At 49.2% G+C, this 17,610-nt stretch overlaps 2 protein-coding genes across 3 annotated transcripts in view; one reads left to right on the top strand and one right to left on the bottom strand.

The window, feature by feature from the left end:
- The window catches only part of BFAR (bifunctional apoptosis regulator), a 28,790-nt gene extending 27,488 nt beyond the window's left edge, over nucleotides 1–1,302 (top strand). The window contains exon 8 of the mRNA XM_030884017.3: nucleotides 4–1,302. Coding sequence (XP_030739877.1) covers nucleotides 4–196 — 193 coding nt within the window. The 3' untranslated portion in view covers nucleotides 197–1,302. The remainder of the gene's footprint in view (nucleotides 1–3) is intronic.
- A 1,401-nt stretch (nucleotides 1,303–2,703) lies between these two features.
- PLA2G10 (phospholipase A2 group X) lies at nucleotides 2,704–14,143 on the bottom strand. 2 transcript variants are annotated; one of them, XM_030884018.2, is made up of 4 exons: nucleotides 13,722–14,143; nucleotides 12,628–12,778; nucleotides 10,757–10,863; nucleotides 2,704–3,046 (listed from the first exon to the last, which is right to left on the bottom strand). In XM_030884018.2, exons 2-4 carry the CDS (start codon nucleotides 12,696–12,698, stop codon nucleotides 2,904–2,906), a joined length of 321 nt encoding a protein of 106 aa, XP_030739878.1. In that variant the 5' UTR covers nucleotides 12,699–12,778; nucleotides 13,722–14,143; the 3' UTR covers nucleotides 2,704–2,903. The 2 variants fall into 2 exon arrangements, with proteins under 2 accessions (XP_030739878.1, XP_060140156.1); XM_060284173.1 differs by lacking the exon at nucleotides 13,722–14,143 and having other exon boundaries at nucleotides 12,628–13,058.
- Nucleotides 14,144–17,610: the final 3,467 nt, after the last annotated feature.

Here is a 17,610-nt window from a genome sequence, read left to right as displayed (position 1 = left end):
CAGGACTGTGCCTCAGAGGATGTGGAGCCACTTTTGGAAAGTATCAACACAGGGGCTTTTTGTGGCCATGTTCTGGCCCCTCATCCCTCAATTTGTTTGCAACTGTCTGTTTTACTGGGCCCTGTACTTTAACCCAATTATTAACATTGATCACGTGGTTAAGGAGGTCCGACGGCTGGAAACCCAGGTGTTGTGACTGACGCTGCCCAGCCTCTGAGGGACTCTTCCAGCCTCCCTGCCAGCCAAGCTCTGATGCTTAAGTGTGGCGAGGGGGATGGGGAGCGGACACCCTATTTTCTGCCCCTAGTAAACAAGGTGCTGCTTTGTCTGTCAAAGGCTACAGCCAGGTCTTCTCCCTCTGCCTGTGGCAGCAGGGACTGGCGCCCCAGCGCTTGGCTGACAAAGCCACCGTGCCTCCCACCCAGCCACCTTCCTCGTGGGGTCTTGGGAGGCCCAGTCCATGACACCTGGCAGGGACCCAGGGTTCTCAGAGTACATGGAGTGGGTCTCAGTCCTGCTTGCGCTAATAACCTCAGAGACTGACACAAGGCTCCCAGGGCAAGTTGGAGCCCTGAGACTGAGCCCAGGCCCAGGCCTGTCCTCTAAGTTAAGTTTAGGAGAACAGGAGATTTTGTCATAGGCATGGCAGTTGCATATAAAAAACACAGAGGAAAAACCAAAATCCGGTTGGCGACTCTGTCTTATTTAAGAGTTGCTAGACGGTTTCAGAGTTAAACCTCTGAAAGGATTCAGTTCAAGATTAGAATGATGGTGGTTAGACTTGCCATCACTGTTTTCTACTTGTAATCGTTGAAAGTTTGCATCTCTTTTTCTGGGGGAATTGAGTGGGATGTCAGGCATTTCATGGAGAGTAATTCACATCAGGCCGAGCTGCTTCAGTGCTACTTAAAATTGTTGTTTTGGGGTTTACTTTGTTTTGTTTTTAAGAATTTAATTTGTAAAATCCAGGCTAGTCCATTTGTTTAAGGAAACATTTTGTACATTGACCTCCCACCGTACACTCTGTTCTGATGTATAAAACAACAAGTATAATTACACCAAGTGCTGTAATTGTAAATATGAAATGAACTGTGGCCTTTGATTCCCTTCCAGTGTGACAGCAGCAGGTGTGAAAGGCGGTCAACCTGAAGACTGGCCCTGCAGAGATAAGCTGGCATCCAAAATGTTTTTTTGTGACTCCATGAACCATTCATTAACCCTTTGTATCTTTGAAGATTTCACTCAAACTTTGCTTCTGAAAGTTTAAAGAAGTTACTTAAAATAAAAATAAAGATTCTTTTATACAGGTAAAACTTCTATGTAGAGAAAAATAAACTGTTTAGGAAGCATGAAGAAAATCTGCATTGCTCAGTACAACCTACTGGTCACACTTAAGTTCCCCAGCTTGACGTGGACATTGAGCGGAGGAGGAGCCACGTAAGGTTTCTTAAGTGAAAGGAGGGAGAATGTTTTCTTTCCTCCTGTGTCTGTTCATCAGGCCCTGAGGCTGCCTGACTTTACCTGTTTAACCCTCGTGACCTGCCGGAGACACTGATGGCCCAGCCGATCTGCATGCAGTACCTTCATGTCCCTGGCCTCATGGCTCGCAGGGTTACTCTTCTTTTCAGATGAAGAGATGGAGGCTGGGTGGCACTGGTGGAGCTGGGCCCAGGCCAGACTCCCAGTCCAGCACTCCCTACCTGCCCCCCCCTTGGCCTCCCCCCACACCATCCCCACCCACTCCCCAAATCATGCTTCAAAGATGAGTAATACCCACACGTGCTCTGTCTGGGGGGGGATTGCAAAGCAGTCTTGGTGGAGAGCAAACAGGCTGGGCTGGGCTCTCCCTCCTTATCGCCTGCAGGAGGGACAGGCATATCAGAGCCAGGGCCACCGGCTGCCTCTCCGCCCTCAGACCCTCTTGGCTTGGTGTGTCAAAATGGGGAGTCGATTTAAAATATTCAGACCCTTTAATGCAAGAATTCCATTTCTGCAAATCTCAGTTAAGGAATAATAAAAGGGTGGGAGGGGGGCAAAGATTTATTCACAAGCATCCTCACCGCATCAGTAATTGATAAAAATAGGAAGTATCACCAATGTCCAAAAGGTAGCAGTCTATAAAATAGTATCTAATACAGCTGGAAATGTATCTAATACATTTGGAAATGAAGTTTCCAGAGATTTTTTTTAAAGACATGGAGAAATGGAAAAAAGCTTATGAAAATCATACAGCATAGAGTCTCAATTACACTTTTAACACATTATAGACAAGACTGATGGGCAGCACACTAAGATACTAGAAGTGGTTATTGTGGACTGAGAACTGGAGTGGGGTGTTTTCTCCTTTATATATTTCTCAATTTTACTTTTATTTTTTATTTATTTTTTTTTAGCAGTGCATAGGTACTACTTTTGTAATCAGGAAATAAATTTTAACTGTTAAAGGTGGAGTGGGATAGGGCAGAAGACTCGAGCTAACAACTACTAGACTTGAACTTCACAAGGTTGGGCATCATGTGGCCATTTTGTTTATTGCTTCAGCCCAGAATCGAAAGCAAGGCCAAGCACATGGTAGGTGTTTGCTCACTTTTGACTACCTGCCATCGGGAGCAGGTTAGAAGACAAGGCTCAGCTCTTTTCATAAAGGTTGAACCTCAAATGGTACCAAACCTAATGCAGTCATAAAGTTGTGGTTTTATAAAATAGGCGTGGGACTTTTGACATTAAGCTGGAAACCAAACTGGCTCCAGCCCCAAGTTCGGGACAGGAGTGAAAGCAAACACGAGGGTTTCAGCTTTAACAATTGGCCCCAGCTTCCTCCTGCAAAGAACTAAATAAGGCTGTTATTCCACAAAAAGAAGTTTTATTTCCTTGTGCAAAAAAGACATTTCAAGTCATGCTAGTCAGTCACACTTGGGCGAATCCTTCCCACACAAGAAACGGGGGTAAAGGAGGTACTTTAAGTTGTACTCAGTTTTGGCTAAACAGTAAGCAATCTCCTGGTCACACTTGCACATGAGTTCTTGGCATTTGTCCTCCACTGGTCCTGGAAGAAGTGGGAAAACTGAGGTTAGAGCAGGGACTTGGAGAGACTTGAAGATAAATGCAAGGGAAGCCAGTAAAGCTGGGGACAAGGAAGGGCATAAATTGCATCTGGGTGACACTTTGACAGTTCACCACGTTATCTCTCTCTCTCTCTCTCTCTCTCTCTCTCTCTCTCTCCATAACTCCCGAGGGAGGTGATGTTCAGCCCATTTTACAGAAAAGGAAATTGAACTTGCCAGGGGAGTGTTTTCAGAGAGGAAGTCCAAAGTCCATATGCCCTTTTAGCTTCTCTTCTGCGTCAGTATTACACTAGTGCATTTAAGGATCCATTTAGATAAGCAGTAGGTGCCTGGGAACCATCCAGGCTTTTTTTTTTCAGAATGCCTTCTCTGCTAGTTCCTAGCTGTGTGGTCTTACCTAAACTTTCTGAGCCAAGTCCTCATGTAGATGGGGGCACCATCTGCTCTGCAGGTTTATTGGGAAGCATGGGTGAGAAAGCCTATGTAACGTGCCCGGCAGGGGCTTGGCCCTACGCGTGTAACTCCATCAATGTTGGTTCTACCTGCATTTCTTTGCCTTTTCTCTCCAGGTCTCTTTCAGATGCTCCTTCAAGAGAACAGTTTGTTCCCATAGCCAACATAATACTCAATGGTGAAAAGCTAAAAGACTTCCCTCTGAAATCTGGAACATGACAAGGATGCCCACTCTTGCCACTTCCATTCAACATAGTATTGGAAGTCCTAGCCACAGCAATCAGACAAGAAAAAGAAATAAAAGGTATCCAAATTGGAAAAGAAGAAGTAAAATGTCATTATATGCACATGACATGATACTGAATAAGAAAATAGTTTGTTTTAGGTAACAATCATATATTCCATCTCTTCCACCCTGGGCCTACCTTATACAGAGGTGCAAAGGTTGCCACCCAAAGATAAATCTCCTTCTGCCTTGGGAATTCCACTGCTAGACAGTCATTCCTTTAGGTTGGAAAGACTTTGTGATCTTCAAGTTGTATCTTATTAATTTAGAAGGTATAACAGCTATGGATATGTCATCTGCCTTTGACTGTGGGTTTTTAATTATCCACAAAATGGGGGGGAAAAAAACACCCACTATTAAATCTTGCCAAATTTCTTCCAGAGGCACAGTGAAGCATGAACTCTGGAGGTAGCCAGCTTGGCCATGGATATAGTTCCTTTGGGCACATCACTTCATCCTTCCCAGGCTGTTTCCACAGGGGCCACATGAGGATACTAAAAGTACCTACTTCTAAGGGCTGTTGGGAGAATGAAAAGAGACCAAGTCAGTAAAATCCAGGGCATACAGCAGGTGCTTATGAGCTGCAGCTGACCTCCTTAAGCTGTCAGCTAATCTTTAAAGATCCCCTCTTAAAATGCACAAGTTCCATGGAGATCCTAGCAAGGTGAAGCATGAGACTCAGAAAATTCATCAGCTTCTCTCAGGGCAACACTTGAAGAGCTTGGCAGCACCAGGAGGGGATGGAGCGATGAGTGGGGGAGGGGTGGGGGATGTCAAGCAGGAGGCAGGGGGCCCGGGACCCTCTGTAATGAGCTGAGTTGATTAAAGGTGTTTATCTGCATGACTGCACACAGGGTTTCCCAAACTCAGACCCATAGCAGCTTCAAGATGCTAGCTTTAAATCCCCTTTATTTCTAATAGTAAGTCAATTATTAAATAAATTATGATTTCATTATATTAAATGGTATTAAATTGCATCAAATAAATTCTATCACTGACATAAATGGAAAACCAAAATCTTATACCACAAATATAAGAAACTGACTAAAAAACAAAGAAAGCAAAAACAACAACAAAAACCAATGAAGATAAAGTCCTGATATCAAAGTCTAGTTAAATGCTGTTGCCCACCTGAAAGCTGTGAGCCCCCAAATTGGAGTGTCTTGGTTTAAAGAAAAAGGGAGATTAGCAAGTGTAAGAGAGGTTTACCCTCTCTAGCAGTCAGACTATCGTGCAATTGATACTTCCTCCTTGCCTAATTGGAAAAATTAACAAAGGACTGAGAGGGAAAATCTTTCTCCCTTAAATTCATTTATTAAGCTTCCCAGGGACTTACTTCCCTGGTGGTCCAGTGAGTAAGACACCACGCTCCCAATGCAGGGGGCCCAGGTTTGATCCCTGGTCAGGGAACTAAGATCACAAGCCATGTGGCGCGGCGCGGCCCAGAAAAGAAAAACTGCCTTGGTTATAATTCAGTAAATGGATAACAACAGAAAAAGTCAGGACGATGGGAGCTGGCGTTAACTGTGCAGTTATGCGGAGCCAGGCACTGGGCAAAGAGATGGCTCTATGGTCCCCATCTCACCCAGTCCTCTCAGGGCAGTGCCATTGGCACCCCAACCTTACAGAGGAAAAATCCAGGAAGGGGTGTGGGGACTGGGCCCCAACTCAGCTCTGCCCGACCCCAGGCCTCCTGGCTTGTCTGCAGGAAGGGAGTAGGGTGTCAACTCGGGGCACTCGCCCACCCTTACAAATTCAAGTTTGTAACAGAGGATTGTTTAATAGAGTTTTTATATATATATATATTAGAGTATAGTTGATTTAGTTAGTTTAGTTAGTTGATCTTGTTAGTTTCAGGTGTACAGCAAGTGACTCAGTTATACATATATCTATTCTTTTAATAGAGTTTTAATGACATGGAAAAGAGCTTATACTTAAGAGGAAAATAAGGGGTACAAAACACACTGCTATGTTTTTTATGTATTATGCACTCAAAAAAGACAAAACACCACCACCACCACCAGAAGGTTAATCAAATGGATGTCTGGGTAGTGTCAATGGAGTTTTATTTCCCACCAAACTTTTACATTTTCTAATTTGAAACTCTTCTACTTTGAGCCATACGGTGCTTTCATCGTGGAAAAAGCAATCTCAATTAACCAAATTTGAAGGGCAGCTATTTCAAAGTTTAGTTTACATTATTTGTTAGACTTAAAATACCTATACCACTCAGTGCCGAAAGGAGGTGGCTTGTGGGGACTTTGGTGGCCTTCCTCCTCCCTAATCTCTACCAGGTCTCCCTTTAGCCCCTCCCCAGCCTCTACAATAAACATCATTTACATTTTTTAAATGCTCCTGCCGAGTAAATACCCATCCAGGACAAGTTCTCTAACCCTCTTTCAGGCTGCTCTCCAGTCCTTTCTACATATAAATTCTAAGGGCACCTCAGATACACCATTTGACCCAACAGTTCTAGGACTCCATGCTACAAAACCCTCTCACAAGTGCACAAAGACTTAGGAACAGCCATGGTCTCTGCAAAATAAAGTACATTCGTGTCACTGGCCATTCTCAGTTGGGGCCCCCGGGGGGCATTTGGCAGTGTGCGGAGACATCTTTGGTTGTCACGTGGGGGATTGGGGGTGCTACTGGCATCTGGTTGGTTAGAGGCCAGGGACGCCGCTAAACTCTACGATGCCCAGGACGGCCCCCTCACTGGAGAATTTCCAGCCCCAAATGTCCAAAGTGTCAAGATGGAGACACTCTGCCATAGGTGATGTCTGGCTTTAAAAGAATGAGGCTGACCTAGATGTTCCAAGATGTCCAAGACACTATATTAAGTGAAAAAAAAATAAAATATACATAGTGTGATCTGATTTTTGCTATTGTTTGTTTACACATGCACAAATCTGGAGGAAAAGATGCCAAACTTAACAGAAGCTAGTTAACTCTGGTGGATGGAGTGTAACTTTCTACATTACAGTGTTTCTGGAATGTTTTAATTTTTCACAAGAAAGGTGGATTAGGTTTGAATCAGAAAAAGCATGTGGATAAATGGATGGATAGACAGATGGACAGATGAACAGATAGATAGATAAAAATAATATGTAAAAATTGGTAAATGAACCAGCTGGTGCAGGAGCCAGCCCTTCTGCCTGTAAAATTTCCAGGGGCCGCTGCACAACAGAGACACGTACACCCTCGGAGCAACGGGACCTGGTGGGGTAGGGATTTCTGAGGAAAGAGCCATTGAAGCTCCAGGGTTGCAACCGGAGGACAGCTGTCTAAGGACAGGGTGACTCGCATGAACACTCCAGCCAGTTCCCCTTCCCTCCCCCATCCATGAGCGAGTCCCTCAGCTCCACCTTCCAGCCAAACATGTCCAGAAGCCCCCCTTCCACCATCTCCACTGCCACCACCTGCCCAAGCCACCTCTCACCCAGATCCCTGGGACAGCTTCATACAGGTGCCTGGCTTCCACCCTTGCTCCCTCCAGCATATGTTCTATGCAGCAGCCAAAAATGCAGTACGGTTAAAATGCAGATCGGATCATGTCCCTCCTCTGCTCAAAACCCTCCCTAGCTCTCCATCTCCCTCAAAGGAAAGCCTCCAACGGCCTGGGGGATCTGGCCCTCATCATTCTATTATCACCTACTACTCTCTCCCTGGGTGACTCTACTCCAGCCTCATCCTCCTCAAACCACCCAGACATTCATCCCTACTTCAGGGCCTTTGCACTGGCTGTTCCCACCACCTCTTCCCACGACTCCTTCATTCCCCAAGTCTCTGCTTCAATGGCATCTTGTCAGTGAGACCTTCTCTGACCCCTGAGCATTCTGGGGTGAGGATACATTTTTACTGAGGCAAAATTCCCATAACAAAATTTACCACTTTAAAGTGACAAGTCAGTGGTATTCAGTACATTCACAATGTTCTGCCACCATCCCCTCTATCTAGTTCCAAAACATTTTTATCAGACCAAAAGAAACCCCATATTTATTAAGTCACTCCCCAATTCCACTCTCCGGAGTCCCTGGTAACCACAAATATGCCTTCTGTCTGTGGATTTCCCTAGTCTGGACATTTCATATACATGGAATCATACAATGGGTGACCTTTTGTGTCTGGCTTTTTTTTACTGAGCTTCACGTTTTCAAGGTTCATCTATGTTGTAGTTGGTATAATACTTCACTGCTTTCTCTTCCGACACAGCACTTGTAAAAACAATTGGCACAGACGCTATTTACTGCTCTCCTCTTTTTAGACCACAGAGCCTTGCTTCTCTGTTTTGCCCAAAACCTAGGAGGGAGCCTGGCACTGAGTAGATTCTCAATAATAATTTTTGGGAGAATACAGAAAAGCCATACATTGTTTCTGATTCTTATACAAACCCAACACCAGAGTTTTATTATTCCCATTTTACAGATGAGGAAAGTGAGGCTCAGAGGGATTTAGTAACTTATCCAAGGCCACAGAGCTGACCCAATGCCTATGCCTCCTTTGTGCTCCCACCCTTTTCCCTGAGCAAGAAAGATCCTTTCAAAAGCAAGCCTGGGTCTCACTGCTCCATGGCCTCAGGAGCCCAACAGCTTCATGTTATTCAAGAATAATAAAAACTGAAGAGGAAACCTAGCTCCCAAGGGTTAAGTTTAAAATAAAGGCCTGCCAGTAAATATTATTATATGCTTAACATTGAAAAAATATATATTTAAGTCAGGCCCATAAATGGAAAATGAGCCACACCTATAATTAAGCAAACAACTATGTTCAGAATGTTTCCAAACAGAATAAGAATATTTTTAGCAAAAAAAATGCATAATAGATATTTTGGTTCTCTTCGTTTGGTTCAGGGAGGGCAGTTCTGCAAACAGTCACAGACTCCACCAGCAGACACACCAATAAATATTTTACAAACATCATTTTTACATGGTTTGTAAAAATGATTGAAGGAAGAAGAGAAAGGTCTTTAACACATTTCCCATTCAAGGCCCACTTCTCCTCTCCACCCATAGTGGAAGGGGGCAATTTGGGGACAGGGAATATGCCCAGAAGTGGGCTTATCACCACTATGTTAAGCAAGTCACTTCTTTCCCTGGGCTTCATTTTCCCCAATTCTAAGTGAGAGGGTTGGATGAGATGATTGATGTCTGGGGCGTTTTCAGTCCTTGATGTTATGTCTCCAAATTAATTCAGTTTTGCTCTGTGCCAACTCCTAATTCAGACTCAGAGGATACAGCTGCGAATCCATGCATATCTAAGAACATCTTTCTACGTAACCCTTAGGATAGCCTCCTTCCCTCTAGAGGAGAACAAGTCTGCAGAAGCTGGGGTTTTAGTGGAGAATCACACCAGATCCTCAGTTCTCTCAGGTGGAGGTAGTGGGGGTCAGAGAGAGGTTCAGATGAGGATGAGGGATGGAGAAGACGGTAGGGAAGAAAGTGACAACTTCCATCCAATTTGGTTATCACGTTATAAAACTTCTTCCATCTTTGCAACACCCATCTTCCAGGTAAGGAAACAGGCTCAGAGACATCACTGATCTAAGAGCCAAGTGATTTTCAACAAGAGTACCAAGACTGGGCTTCCGTGGTGGCGCAGTGGTTAAGAATCCGCCTGCCAATGCAGGGGACACAGGTTCAAGCCCTGGCCCAGGAAGATCCCACATGCCGCGGAGCAACTAAGCCCATGCGCCACAACAACTGAGCCTGCGCTCTAGAGCCCACGAGCCACAACTACTGAAGCCCGGGCACCTAGAGCCTGTGCTCTGCAACTAGAGAAGCCACGACAATGAGAAGCCTGCGCACTGCAACAAAGAGTAGCCCCCACTCACCGCAAGTAGAGAAAGCCCGCGGGCAGCAATGAAGACCCAATGCAGCCATAAATAAATAAACAAACAAATAAATAAATAAAATGATATGGAGCAAGTTAACAATAGTTTTTTAAAAAAAGAAGTGGCCGGTCATGTAAAATGTACAGTGATATCAGGTTATGTTATAATTATCCTCATTAAATACACGCTGCTTGTGGTTAAAGATAGATGATAGATAGGTAGATAGATAGATAAACAGATAGATAGATAATGAAGAATTTTTTTAAGGCCAGAATTAAATTTAGGAATAGAATGGTTTTTGAATAACGTTATAAGCCAGAAACCTACTCTCTTGGTTAAAAAGGACCAGCAAGTGACCCAGGGATGTTTCAGCTAACGTAACACTGAACTGAGACTTTCTCCTAATTTCACAAAATTAGAAGGATTAAAAGAAAATTGAAAGAGAAATTACTTTCTTTTGGGGGGTTCAGGGTTACACAGAACTGTCTTCTTGTCCTTCCCCAAATCCTGGGCTTAGTGAAATAGTGCCTGGTCATCTTCACCGGAGGTTCTGTGTTGGGTCATTTCTTCACCAGACATTAATGACATCTACTAGGCATGAAGCACAGTGACACTGTCACTTCATCCTTACAATAGGCCGGCTTGATTTCCGCCCCCAGTTTACCAATGAGGAAACTGAGGCCCTGAGAGATCAAGGCTTGGCAACGTCACAGAATCTGAATCATGGACTAAGCTGTTGGCCAGAGGCCAGGGTTTGCAAACTCAGACATCCCCTGGGGCAGGCAGTGCTAATGAGCGAAGCAAAGGGGATATATCAGACCCAGGTGTACTCTTCATTTTGACAAATAAATGGGCTCACCATTCCCCATTTTTCTTGAAGCATTCAGCCTTTTGACCTACCTTCTGTTTTCCTGGGTCTGATAGAAATATTCCTTTTCCATAACAAAATCAACAGCACAGGAGAAATGAGCTATAGTAATTGACACTTGGCCTCAATGTCAGGCAGACAATAGGGCACAGTGGAGACTGGGGCAGATGGGGAGAGATGGGCCCTGCCTATACTTGGAAGTCCCTCTATGCTCCAGCCAGTGGTTGCTACCGGGTCTGATGCTGGGAACTCACCACACAGGATGTGCTGATTGACACACTGCCAGGAATAGCGCTCCATCTTGGGACTGCAGCCAGCAACCTCGGCACGTTTGTAGCAGCAGTCGTGGGAATGACAGCACCTGTGGGTGGCAGACAGGCAGACCGCCGGGTGGGTGAAGGCAGGGATGCTCTCTTGGCCATCCTCCTGTGCCAGGACTTCGGGTGAGTGAGGACCCACAGGGTGACAGCATCTTCTGGTCCAAGCCTTCTCCCTGAGAATCCCCATCTTGGGAAATAATTCCACCGACCTCAGTGTGTCCTGCGCTGCCTCCATCCCTCTGCCACACTCGAGCCTGGCCCCTGCCTGCCTCACTCTCTGAGTCTCCGAGCTCCAGCCACAGTGGTCTCTTCTCTGTTCCTGGAGCGAGCCACACCCTCCCCATCTCCTGACTTTGCCCACACTCTGCCCCCTGCCTGGGAGAACTTCATGCCCCCTCTTCCTGCTCTAGGTCTCAGCCTGAGTACCCGCCCCACCCCCAGGATGCCATCCAGATCCCACATCTCCCCAGGCTCTGACAGTCTCCTGATCACACCCTCTCCTAAGCCCAGGTTCCTTCCCTCCGGGCAGGTTTTTGATGAGACCCTAATTAGGGAGAAGACTGATTAGCAGCTGTCCTCCCTGACCAAGACCTCTATGAGGGCGGGGCCATTTCTGTCCTGCTCCCCACGGTGTCACTGGTGTCCAGCCTGCCACGTAAGAGCACCTCGAAAGCAATAGTAATGATAATAATAACATACAAATTCCCTGAGAAACACCCACCAATGTCTGTAAACTTGTCCATCGTGCAATCATCCACTGCTCTTGCTTCCATCCATCCAGCAGCCCCACCCTGCGCTGACCCCTCAGTAGGGTCTGGCAGGGAGACGTCAGCCAGATTCCACTCTGCCCTCAAGGAGCTCCCAGTCTGGCGGGGAGAGGCAGACAAGCCACCAGGTGCCACGTGTGTGGCGAGAAGTGCTGGGATGTGGGGTTAGGAGAGGGGCTTCTGGGAGCCAGAGAAGTGCCAGGCCCAGCTGGGCTTCAGGGAAGGCTTCCTAGAGGAGGTGAGGCCTGGGCTGTACCTGGAAAGATGTGCAGGAACTAGACAGCCAGAGTGTGGGAGGGAGGGCAGGGCCCATGGCAGGAGCCTCCAAGGCACGAGGCTGGATAAAGATCTGTCAGTGACAGCTACATCCTCCGAGCTGGGAAGAGACAGTCACATTCCACGCCCCTGCCCCCCACCAGCACTAAGTGGAAATGGTGAGTGGCTGTGTCTCTTTAAGCCTCAGGGACCTCATCTGTAAAACGAGGATCACCATCATACCTGCCTCCTCAGATGGCCATGGCCCTGAGGGCAAATGAAAGGAAGTCATGGCAAGATCCAAGCCCGCAGCCTCGCACAGAACAGGCCCTTCTCACACAGCAGCAGAGGGCAGTGATGGGGGCGTGAATCTAGCCAGGCTGCCTGGGTTCAAATCCCAGTTCCCACCCCTCACTCTCTATGTGGCCCCAGGCAAGTTGATCTCTCTGTGCCTCACTTTTCTCATCTCTGAAATGGGGGTTTGGGAGGGCTCGAAGGGGTTCTCAGAACAGTTCTGATGCATAATAAGTCTGATCAATGACGTGCAATTTTTTTCAGCTAACATAATCAATCACTCCATGGCCAGACGGTGGGGGGGGCAGCTGGCACCACAGTTTGGCCTCATTGGCCGTGTTGCCCAGGATGCCCTCTGCCTGCAAGTAGTACCGCGTGCTGGGATCTTCCTAGCCCAAACCCCAACCTCGTTTTTGCGTATTTCCTCATAGGTGATATTTCCTTCCTGACCCCAGGGGGTGGAACCTTCTGGCCCCAGCATGCACTCACCAGTCAATGGCATCCCTGGGCTGGCCATGGCCACCCAGGCCACAAAAGCAGCCGTAGTTCATGTAGGCCATGGCGGTGCGGATGCCAGCACAGTGCACAGTCCCTGCCAGTTCTATGAGCCCACGTCGGTGCACATGTGACCTCTGGGAAGCTGGGGTGGGTAGGGGGAGACAAATGTTAGAGGCTGCAGGTGGGGGCTGCCCTGGCTCTGGGGAAGGGCAGCAGCCTGAAAAGGGCCTGGATGACTGTCTCAGTTTGAATCCTGCTTCTTATTCCTAGCTGTGTGACCTTGGACAGCTCAACCTCTCTGTGCCTTGGTTTCCTCATCTGTGAAACAGGGGAATAAGGGGATCTCACTCCCAGGAATGGAATGAGATCATGCATGTAAAGCACCCGGCACACAATGAGCTCTAACTATTGTTATCAATACCTTCAAGGCAGCCATGAAGGAGAAAACAGGTCACAGAGCCACAGCATCTGAAACAACTCACACCTCTGGGCCTTTGCACAGGCTGTTCCCTCTTCCTGGAATGCCCTGATCCCCAATCCTTTGCCCTTATCAACTCCAGACAGAGTCAGATTGCAAGTCGCACATCAAACGTCTGTCCAGTTGCCCGTGCTGGGCACTGGACATCAGAAGTGAGCTGAACAGAGTCCCTGCCATCAAGGCGGGCTCCTTTGCGGGGGCTTCCCTCTCCCTGGGTCTCCACTGCCCCCACCACTGCCCTCCAGACTCTGGCTCAGGGCCCTTTGCATCTCTTATTTTCACTGCCCGGCACAGCTTCCTCCCACACAGGGAGGCCCTGCGGCCACATCCCAGCCATTTTTCTGGATCCCCCATGTGGCTGTGACACATAGCAGTACATAGTTGGTGCGACTGGAACCCCTGCATCTCACATGGAAGAAAGAGGAGGCCCAGGTGGGAAGGACAACCCTAAAGTCACACAGCCCACAAGAACCTGACCTGACTGGGGGTTTCTGACTCCCAATCTAGTGCTCCTTCCTCCTTGCCCAAGGAGGAAGGGAGCCCTGCCAGGGTGACAGAGCTTAGGGGCATCAAGGGGTCCACTGCTCGGGGTAAGGGGCCTCCAAACCTGCTGTGAGCTGGGCATCAGAGAATCCCAGAGCCACTCCTTCTTCTGGTGAGGGCCATGAGTCCACTCTGGCGCTTAGTCAAAATACACAATCAGCCACAGTAAGGAGATGCTATCACTGGGACCTCGCCCTGCACCGGGCACTGTGCTCCCCAATTTATAGGTGACATCTGTTGTCAACTTCCTTGTCTCACAGGTGGCTATTCTCCCACTTACAGATGGAGAGACTGAGGCTACGAGAAGCAAAAGGACCCATCCCAGGTCTCAGAGCTGGTGAGCTGGTGAGCTGGTGAGCAGAAACTCGTGCCCAGGTCGGCCTGATTCCTGGGAACCCGCTCTCTGCCCACTGCTCCAGGACTGAGGATCCAGAGGAGATTTTTGCATTGCCTTTAATCATCATGTCTGTTTCAAGTCTTTTTATCTGGAACAAGAATTTATCATGCTGACTTTTTTGAAGAGTCCAAACCAAAATTCAATTCAATTCAATTTTTTTTTTTTTTTTTTGGCTGTGCCGCGTGGCTTGCGGGATCTTAGTTCCCCGATTGGGGATAAAAGTGGTGTCCCCAGCAATGGAAACTCGGTGTCCTAACCACTGGACCACCAGAGAATTCCCTCAATTTTGTTTTTTTCTCAGTGGGAAAAGCAGCATATTCGTATAGGGGACTGGAGATAAGTTAAATAGAAACAAAATGTAAAAACGAGTTTAGAGTTAAAAGCTTTGCCTTCCTCTCTGGATGACCCGTCCTCCTCTCACAGGACTTCCTGAGTGCTGCCCCCAGTTGCCCACACCTCTGCTTGAAACCTCCCCAGGCTCCCGTCCCCCTCCAGGTAAAGCTCAGGGTCCTCACTGATCAGAGGCCCTGCAGGAGCTGACCCTCCCCCCGCTCCAGCACCCTCTCTCAACGTGCCCCACATGGACCCCACTCATCATGTCCTGTTCCTCCAGTTAAACTGCCTGTCACATACACCCCACGCTGCAAGTGCCCTCACCCCATCCTCACCCAGCTCACCCATCACCTCCTTCTAGAATCTGCTTCACCCCCATGTGACCACAGGGGACCTTGTCACGCTGTGCCACTGTCTGCTCATGGGCATGACCCTTCAGCCTGGACAGATCTCTGCTGCAGGCAGCTCCGAATCCCCTGGCATGCAGTGGGCTTTCAGAAAAGCTTCCTTGACCCCTGGATCCACCAAGCCCCATGGAACACTCCCAGTCTAAGCACATCTGGGGACTTCCCTGGCGGTCCAGTGGTTAAGACTCTGTGCTGCCACTGCAGGGGCGTGGGTTCCATCCCTGGTCGGGGAACTAAGATCCTGCGTGCCACGTGGTGCAGCCAAAAATAAATAAAATGAAATAAAAACTTGAAAAAGAAATAAGCACATCTGACAGGACCCCAGTTCCAAATCCACACCCTAAAGCTGTCCCCAGAGGTCTCCCCACCCTGACCTGACCCACCCTCTGGCATCTCAGGGTCCTGGACTCAGCCCTAGGGAGAACCCAGGCATGGGTGGACACCCAGCACTGGATTTGTAACCAAGGCAAACACTCCCTCCATGCCAGCTTAGGTGGGGCAGGTCATTCTGGGGGCTGTTTGCTGTGTCTGCCCACAACAGCCTCTGCTGGGAATGCCAAGGCTGTCCAGGCTTCCTGTGGGTCTGAGGGTGTGTGTGTGTTTGTGTGTGTGTGCTTCTCTCTGTATGTGTGTCCATATGGGGCTGTCTCGGTATCCCTGAGTGTGGGTGTGTGGGTGTGTGCGTTTCCCTTGCGGTGTCTTTGCCTGTGTCTGTGTGTGAGCCTGTCCGTGAGCCCAGCACCTGAGTGCCCAGATGAGGCTGGGGGCGTCCTGTGCCTGTGTGTCTCTGTGCTTGTGGCGTCTGCACATGTCCCTGTGGGTAATATGCCAAGGGGACCTATCCGAGGGTGACGTCTGGGGTGGTTGAGAAGGGGACATTGCGTTCTTCCCCGATCCCAGGTAGGGCTGGGCCCCTTCTTCCCCTGCTCCTTTCAGCCTCTCGTGTCCCCCTGGTGGTCCTACTGCAGACCCCAGGGACAGGTGGAGTGAAGGCTCAGTTCACGGGGCACCAGGCCAGGTGGATGGGGAGGTCTGGTCACTGGAGAGGGTGCCAGTGAGTGGAGAGGGTGCCAGTGAGTGGAGAGGGTTTTGGGGGAGGACACTGAGGCCCTGGGGGAGGACTGGGCTAGTTCTGGGTCCCTGGAAGCTGTGAATGAGGGGCTCTAGGGGAGGACAGGGGTGACAGTGCGGGGGGACAGGGCTCCCACGAAGCTGGGAAGCAACGTGTGGGTGGACCACAGAAAGTAGGGCTGGGGGCTGTAGGGCTCCTGGATCCCCTGGGAGGGCTGGGGAGGCAGGGCTCCTGGCACCCAGGGGAGGACTGGAGGAGCCCCAGGAACTCCTGGGTCCTTGGAGGGGGCCCATCCCTCACTCACCTGAGCTGAGCCCGAGTCCGGGTCCCAGTAGCAGCAGCAGCGACAGCCCTACTGGCGGGCACAAAGACAGTGGACCCATCGGAGGGTGGCAGGAGTGGGGCGGTCTGTTGGGCCAGTGTAGTCACCGAGCCCGGCCGAACCCCCTCCCCGAGGCCCCGCCCCCGGTCTCTCTCGCGCGCGGGCCCGGGCGGAGCCACCAGGGGCGGCACGTGGGGCGGTGCTGGGAGGCCGTCGGGGCCTCTGCATCTTGATCACGAAAGGGGGCCGGGCCCGCGGGGCGAATTCGGCCCCGGGGTGTCTCGGATTGGGGATTGCGGAGAATTACGGAGGAAAGGAGTTTAGCACAGGTCGGGTCGCGGAGCAAATGCGAGGTACTCTGTTGGTATTATCATCACCTGCGGGCAGCTCCCAGCGCTCACCTGGGCGTCCGACGAGAGGAGACTTGGGGGAGGGGAAGGGACTGGAACGCTCTTTAAAACTTTAAATGTGGGAAGCCTGGCGTCCCTGATTCCCCTGAAACCAGCTCTCCCGAGGGGGGCAAAGACCTGCTCAACGTCACAGAGTGAGTTCTGGTAAAAGACAGAGCACCAGTGGTGGGAAAGGGGAGTGAAGCTGCAGCTGTGTCTGAGCAAGCCCCCCACTCCACTCCCTCCCTCCCCTTCTCAGGCTCTTCATCTGGTCGAGGGCAACAAGGCCTCTGAGGGCCCTTGTGAGTCCGGGAAGAGGTACACAGTAGGTGCTCAGTATCAAAAAGAGATGACAGTCGTGGCACACATCTGTCCCCCTTTGTCCCTGGTGCTAGCCCTACCCAATTAGTCATAACTACTTCTGAGAGTGGAACCCTGGACCCCTCCCCATCCCCACTGCCAAGCCCTCCTAAAGATACTGGCACCTAAGGTGACGTCACATCTCACCTGCTACAGTGTGCTAAGGGCATCCAATGCATGATCTTATCACAACCTCAGACCCCTGGTGTCCCCATCTTCACAGGAAGAAACTGAGGCTCAGAGAAGCTAAGAACCAAGAAGCAGGGGAAGCCAGACTCAAATTCATTTCTACATGGTGCCAAACTCCTGTCTGCCTCCTATGAAAGCCTGCGGCATCAGGGCATCCATGTGCCACACTCTGAGGTTACTCTCTCCTCATGGGAGTGAGCTCCTCAAGGCAAGACCTAGGTCTCTCCTCTTGAACGCCCAGCACTGGCTTGCCTGGCACAAAACAGGTATCCAATTAAGGCTTGTCCAAACAGCTTATGGGTTTCAGACTCTCCAAAACATGGGGTAAAAACCATTTTCTTTCTTCTGAAGGTCTCCATGGGCAACAAGGGATAAATTATCCCACATAAATCTAGGGAGAAAGACTTTTTTTTATGAATCAGAAAAGCAATTTAGTGTCAATAATGTATTAATCTGGGGACTTCCCTGGTGGGACAGTGGTTAA

This window comes from Globicephala melas, chromosome 15 (assembly GCF_963455315.2).
Source record: "Globicephala melas chromosome 15, mGloMel1.2, whole genome shotgun sequence".
NCBI lineage: Eukaryota > Metazoa > Chordata > Mammalia > Artiodactyla > Delphinidae > Globicephala > Globicephala melas.
This window is presented reverse-complemented; position numbering and strand designations above follow the sequence as displayed.